Raw genomic sequence first — 7,710 nt, 5'->3', positions numbered from 1 at the left:
ATTTATTTTAATTAATAATAATAAATATAAATTATGGTAATTTTTATTTACTATGCATCATCCAGAGTTTCCAATTTATTATTTGTTATAGTTTACATTATTAACGTACAGTTAAAACTTCAAATGTATCATAATGATTTTAATAGATTTACTACTAAATGGATGATCTAGTTAAGGTTATTAAATTCTCAAACATATTTTTAACTAGTTCATAATATAATACACATTGGCTTAATTAAATTTACAACTCCAACAATATTGATTAGTTTTAAAATATTTTTATTTACAATTTTTATTTTCTATTTATGTCTAAGCGAAAGAATTCAAATACATTTTAGGATATCATAAAATTGCTTATGAAAATAAGAAACAATAATTTAACCAAATATGACTCTATACACATATGCTTTCACTAATAAATATAAATAATCAATTATGTAATATAATTTAAAAAAAAAAACCATTGTGGTTTTAATAAAAAATAATGAATAGAAAAATTATAAATGTGAAGTTAAAAAAAATTAACATTCAACAAATAACAGCAATTGTTGTTTCTAATACATATATATATATATTATATTTTGTTTAATACACATAAAACACAAAAATTATAATATTAAATTATACTAAATCTACATTGGATGATATTTTGTACACATTTTATTTAATTTTTCTAATATTTATCCCATTATAGTGTTTATAGTATTAAAAGCATAAAGTATAAATTAAATTACGAATTCCAGTTTTATAATATTGAATAATATATATTATAATGTATAGTGTAGATAAGTAAACATAATTTAAATTATGTTTTATAATGAAAAAAAAGACATAACAATTTTAACAAACAATAGGTAAAATTGAAATTTACCAGTTAGGTAGAAAACAAGCATTATAATGTCTACTAATAAATAAATTAAAAGTATTTGATAAGTTACTAATTACAATTGAGACTCTGGTGATTTAAAACAGTGTAATTGAAATATATATAAATTCACATACAAAAGAATTCATATATATACAAAATACCTTTTGAAATAACTAACTGTCAATTGCTAGTATAATAATGCATAGTCATCAATTATTGTAATTATGTTATAAATATTCATAAATGGTTCAAATAAAAATATATGGTTAATTGTTATTAATTGAATGTATTTCTTTCATATTCATGTATTATACAGTAAACTCATATTGTACTAAAATCATACTTGCATTTACTAGAAAAGACTAGGAATTATTTGTATTATTCACCGCAGGTAAATTTTGATCATGATCAGTTTCCATAGGTTCAACATCAGCAGATGAAGATGACAACCGTTGGTCGCGTAAGTTTCTGGCTGTGACGGATGAATAAGTGGACATACCTGATGCTGCGGCTGGAGTCTGTGTAGCTGATGACGATGACACAATTGGTAGTGGCAAACTAATACCAAGTTGTGTAGGCCAGTCAGTTGATGTAGATGCCATATCATAATCATTCATTCCCCATACTGGATCAGCAGTATTACGCGGGTTGTTACTACGAGCTCTAAAATAGTAAATATATAAAATGTAATAACATGAAATCAAATGTAGCATTATTTAATAATTTTAAACAAATAATTTATTAATAAAGTAGTGAAAATATTCAATAAAAACGATAATAGATACCAAATGTAATATATCGTTTAAGGATAGGTTAAAATTTAAAATCTACAATTGTAAAATTCAATTCAATTATCATTAAAAATTAACAAAAATAATATATGTATATATATATCTAACCTAATTAGTGCTGCTAAATTTGGTCCAACACCTAGACTGATTCCTAGTGGATCTGAATTAATTGAACTTAACCCATCATCTGCTAAGTATTTGCGACAAATTGGACACGTACCATGCTATATAAAAATTAAAAATAATATTATACATCATATATATTAAAGGGTAAGCCTGATCACCTATTAAATACCCAGTTTTACTAGTAAATGTTAGGGATTTACTAATAACACTTAATAAAATGTGCAATTTCGTTTGAATTTTGACTAGAAACTTTGAATACATGAAAACGCTGACGATAAAAAAATGAATTAAGTTTTATAAAATAGACCCATACTCTTTGTATAACTTTGTTTTCGTGTTATTGTTACCATTGTTTGCCAAATTTGTTTTCAATATTTATTAGGTACTGGACAAATACCACTCTGCAACGGGAAATTTACTAGCGCAAATTAGTTGTAACTATACAAGTTAGAATTTATTATATTTATATTATTTATTTCTTTTCTAATAATACCTGTACAATAATTAATTATTTTACCAATAAATAGTATCTAGTACAGAGGTTTCCATAAGAATATTAGATTGTGATAATAATAAAAAAAATAAATACATATATAGTGAAATATCTCTAAACAAATATCTCTAATATATCTAATCAATGGACGTTTTTTTAGAAGCAAACTACAAGTTATCTACAAATTAAACTTTCTAAAAAGGAGGTAAAAATGTCTGGTACCTAATATATTTAATATTTATTTGTAAATGAGTTATACTATATTTCAGTATACTTTTAGTTTAGATCCATTATTTAGAAAATCGTTTATAATAATTATTATTAATGTTAATTAATGTGTTGTATCACATATCACATATGTATAACAAAATATAATTAATAAGAAGTGGGAAACTTAAATAAAACTTTTTGAACACCTCATAAAAACTTTTTTTTAAATAAAATATTTTATACTTTTTAAAATGTTATTAATATAAAATAGTAAAATATAGGAAAGTACGATTTCACAGTAAATATATTTTTGATAGGAATACATTAAAATTAAATATTCTAAATAACAATTTTTTATTCTAAAACAAAAAAAAGGACATTGGTAGGTGGTTAAAAATATAAAATATATTGTACTATAAAAAAATTGGAGACTCTTTAATTCCTATATTTTTTTTTAAATTGTATAATATTCAGGTGTTTTCAATTAACTTAACTTATCGTTATCATATTTAATAATTATAATTTATGATTTAGAAAAGAATCACAAGATAAATCACAAATAAATTGTATTAAAAAATGTATATTTAAATTTGTATGAATTATCCAGCCCCCACTGACAAAGGTCTAGAAAATACTTAGATAAATATAATAAATAAAAATTCATGGTGTAGGATTAGATCCCACAATCTTATTAATTTAACCTTGATGCTATATGGATCATTGCATGCGTTTTACGAGGAAAAAAGTGACTGTGACAACCCAAAAATAAAAAAGGTGGGTAAGTGGATGTCGCTCTGCTATACGGTAGGTTACAAGTGGGTCACTGTATAATGGATAGTATTAAATTTGAATTCAATGATATAATATCACTGTATAAGAAAAACGATTCTGAGCGGAGACGGTATGTCAGTCTAGATATTAGACATACATATTTAGGTATACTTATCTATAGTATTATTAATAATTTTCAAATTAATCATATCATAATATCCATTAGGTAACGCGTTATACATCAACAACAAACCGTGGTACTATCATAGATATATAATAGTATATTTTAGAAGTTTCAAGTACCCACAAGTAATATTATACAATCACAACAAAATAACTAAAAGTTATTCCAGGTTTTTTAATATGTAATTTCGTCCAAATTCGAACTTAAAATGACTATAAAAATAAACTGTGCTTCTGTATTTCTTAGAATTTTTAGTAACAGAATTAAATATTTACGTAGAATCTTGTTTTAAATTTTCAATCCTTAGATATAAAAGTTGAACATTTTATAAATTTTTAACTACAAAATAATTATTCAATTTTAAATTTGATAATTTTTTTCAAAATACGACATTTAAATGCTTATAAAAAAAATTTGTACATATGTATTTTTAATATTTTTCAACTGCTATTGTAACAATGTATCAGGAGCTTTGTATTAATTTTTTACACTTTTTGGCCCAATAGAGAAAACTTTATTGATATTTATTGAAAAAAAAACAAAAAAAATTGAAAACTTACAATGTCCGTAAACAGCTCAAAAAGAGTCAAATTATTTTCAAAATTTTATCATATATATAAAATGCTAATATTAACATTCAGTGAAATTTTCAAGTTTCTACAGTCATTCGTTTTTTAATTACAACAAAATAAGAAAATTGTTACGTAAGAAATCGAGTGAATATCAAATGTGTAAAAATATGAATTTCAAACGCTCATAAAAATTTAATTTGAGTTTCTTATAGATATTTTTTTTTTGATAAAGGATAATGCTAATAAAAAAAAACTGTGACTAAGGATTTTTAATATTTTTCAAATGTCATTGTAACAATATAGTAGAAGCCTTGTATTAAATTTCCAAGTATTTTTATTCAACAAATAATGTTTTATTGACATTCATAGAAAAAAAAACTAATTAAATTGGAAACTGAAATTGTCCGTAAACAGCTCAAAACAAATCAAAATATTTTGAAAATTGTATCATGTATAGAAAATGGATATATAAACAACCAGTGAAAATTTCATGTATCTACAGTCATTCATTTTAAAGTTACAATAAAAACCAAAATCAATTTTCTCGAAAACAGATTTTGCGTAAAAATTCTCGTTTTTCCTTAATTTTTCTTTTGTTTTTCACGGCGCTTTTGAAAACTATTGGAAAAATTTTACTTTTGACCCCCCAAAGTACCAACTAGATTTACTTTCCTATCAGAAAAGGTACTGTTGAAGAAAATCCAAGCACTTTTACTGTCCTAAAAGGTGATGACAGACACAAAAATAAAAGAAATAAAAAAAAATACACATCATTGTAAAATCAATACATTCATCGTTCCACTCAGAATCTAAAATGCATAACTTACCAATTCTAACCAAGGTATAATACAATCTTTATGAAACATATGGTCGCAAGCTAGTTTCATTACTTTTTCATCAATTGTAAAATCTTCCCAACAAACAGAGCATTGGAGTTTCATATCTAAAAATTAAAATCGATGTTTTATTCTAGGTAAATTCTTGTTCAATCGACAGCTTGATCAAGCATGTCAATCAAAGAGACTTATAAACTAAAATCTTTATTATAATACTACATAATTGCATAAGTATTTTTACCCAAATGTTCTTGACAAATAAGTGCTGTAGGTATTTCTTGTATTTTCTCTTTTGTTAATGGTGGAGGTCCAGCTCCATCAATCTGATTTAATAACTGGGACACAATTGAATCTAATCCATCTCTTCCCCAAACATAGTCACCAGGATTACCGAGTAAAAATCTACTGCTGAAATTTTAATATACAAGAGGTATAGTTTTGATACATAAAATTATAATATCGTTTTCTTACACTGGACTTCCACCCGATCGAGCATAATCAGCAAAATTTACTATGACATCTTCTACTAAATTTTCAATTGTCCCGCCTGAACTACGCCTTGGGCCTCTGAAATAATACATATTTTTTGGATTTATTTATGACCTCTAAACAATGATTTAATAGGCAATAATCAATATTGTTTAAATTTGTTATGCATGTAAACAAGTTTTGTTATTAAGTATACCATTTGTTATAAGCAAAGTTCAAGACACAAGGCAATTGCATATTTTTTTCTAGAGCTTGAAATTATAGCAGAGTAAGCTACAAACACAATTCATACTAAAAGGAGTTCAGAAATAAAAATCTAGTGCTTTATTTTTTATATGTTTTTTTTCTTGTGTGGCTATCTCGCTGTGATAGAGGTTCACATGCTTCGCAGCTAAATTATTTCCATGTAATTTTATGAGATTGCCGTCAAATTTAATTATATTGGTGTTATTTCCAAATACAAACAGTCGACAGATGATCACATGTTACTTTTTTAAACTGATATGCCTTACATGCTATAATCAACTTTCTTCTGTAGAAAAAGAACTGAGTAAGTACTAAGTAATAAACTAATAACTAATAAGTATTAATATTTAATTTTAATTTTTAAAATTTTTCATTATGTTTACTTTAAATATAAAATCAGATTACTATATCAAATTTGCATTGAAAATCCTATGTTAATTGATATACAACATGGTTTTTTTTTTAACACAACCGAATTAACCATAATTAACTCGAATAAATTTTTATTTAACCGTAACCAGAAAAGTGTATTAACCCGTAACACCCGAAATTTCTTTCAACAGCCGATACTCAAAAAAATGATTCCAGTCGAAGCCCTGGCTACATTGCTTAAATACTACATGAAAATGATCCAAGTTACGTGTGAGGCACATGGTATTCAAGATGGCAGAAGAAATTAGAGTACAAAATACACCAGTCTAGTATTAAAAAACTTTTCAACAATATACCAATAAGTTGCGTTTATCTTTAAAATCTAGATTCTTGCATAAATATGTTTGACTCCAGAACCATTCATTACCCGTCAGGGTACATGGATTAAGGCAGCAAATTAAATTCGGTTTTTTTAAAGCATATTATAGCGCGTAATATATAGTTGTTTTATAGTGCTATAAGTAGTCTTGAGCCCTGGTTAAAATTATATTTAATAATAAATATAGAAGTCCTATAGTCACATTTCAATATAAAAATATTTAGTAGTAAATTTATAAAATTATTGTTATTAAGTAATTTATTATATTATTAGACATTAGTAATACATACGGTTGAATAAATGTTTGTCAAAAATATTGTATTTGAAAATGTCATAGTGTGTATAAAATATAGTAATGTACTTTGAAAGTTTCTTGTTTCCACAAATAATATTTTTAATTTACAAAAAATAACTAAAATTGTTATTCAGTGTTTAAATATCTAATTTTGTGCAAATTTTAACTTAAAATATCATTTTTTAGCTTACCTTCCAGGTTGCAATGTCATTACATGAGGACCTCTGGTTGTAAATCTACGACGACGAATATTTGACCTCCGTCTTCCTGCCATATCATCTCCTAATATACCATTAACCTAAACATATTTTACATAATTAACATTAAAATCTGTTAATAAAACATATAATATTAACAAAATATAATATTTTTAATTCAATACTCAAACTTTTAATTAAGAAATACCTCTAAGGTCTGAAATAATTAAAACACAAGTATAATTATTTTTTAGTTTGAAGTAGATAAAACAAATGAGCATATTAAGTTAATAACATTATTTATAAACTGGTAACTAATTTTTGAAATGATTTATGTAATATAATACAATCAATCTATCTGCGATATCTAAAAGAATTGAATTATTAAAAATAAAATTGTATTACTGACGTTTAACTAAATAATATAATAATATGAAATTGCATAATTTAATATACTTAAAGGACCATAACACTCAAAAAAATAAGTCGATCTTAAAATATAATATCAAGTGAAATAAAAACAGAGATACCACTAAAAACTGTTTGCGTCCAATATTTAGCCAGTTATGGGCATTTGAAAAATACGCGTGACGTAATAACGTGCCGATTACTGTGTACACGATTTTACGGGAGTAATACGACTCTCGCTGTTTATACGCTTATAACTCGGCTAATACTCAATTTATTGGTGTAGATCTTTAAAATAATTTAAAGTTCACAAATTAATCTTTTATTGCGTGTATAATATTTTACCATAATATGTTCATTGATTCAATTAAAAATTAAACTAACATTTATTTGTACGACTGTGAACTATTTTAGGACTGTTGTCCACCGTGTTATTATCGTGTAAGTCTAAATATATTTACAGTATTGTACTT

At 24.8% G+C, this 7,710-nt stretch overlaps 1 protein-coding gene across 3 annotated transcripts in view; it reads right to left on the bottom strand.

The window, feature by feature from the left end:
* Nucleotides 1-999: 999 nt before the first annotated feature.
* The window catches only part of LOC100163342 (E3 ubiquitin-protein ligase RNF126), a 9,619-nt gene continuing 2,908 nt past the window's right edge, over nucleotides 1,000-7,710 (bottom strand). For 2 of the 3 annotated variants that reach the window (XM_008189225.3, XM_008189226.3), the window contains exons 5-10: nucleotides 6,824-6,930; nucleotides 5,323-5,418; nucleotides 5,093-5,259; nucleotides 4,843-4,958; nucleotides 1,768-1,883; nucleotides 1,000-1,531 (exon numbers count right to left, since the gene is read on the bottom strand). In XM_008189225.3, coding sequence (XP_008187447.1) covers nucleotides 1,231-1,531; nucleotides 1,768-1,883; nucleotides 4,843-4,958; nucleotides 5,093-5,259; nucleotides 5,323-5,418; nucleotides 6,824-6,930 — 903 coding nt within the window. In that variant the 3' untranslated portion in view covers nucleotides 1,000-1,230. The remainder of the gene's footprint in view (nucleotides 1,532-1,767; nucleotides 1,884-4,842; nucleotides 4,959-5,092; nucleotides 5,260-5,322; nucleotides 5,419-6,823; nucleotides 6,931-7,710) is intronic. The other variant, XM_016807970.2, reaches the window with a different exon arrangement.

Source organism: Acyrthosiphon pisum, chromosome A1 (genome assembly GCF_005508785.2).
Source record: "Acyrthosiphon pisum isolate AL4f chromosome A1, pea_aphid_22Mar2018_4r6ur, whole genome shotgun sequence".
NCBI classification, from domain to species: domain Eukaryota; kingdom Metazoa; phylum Arthropoda; class Insecta; order Hemiptera; family Aphididae; genus Acyrthosiphon; species Acyrthosiphon pisum.
This window is presented reverse-complemented; position numbering and strand designations above follow the sequence as displayed.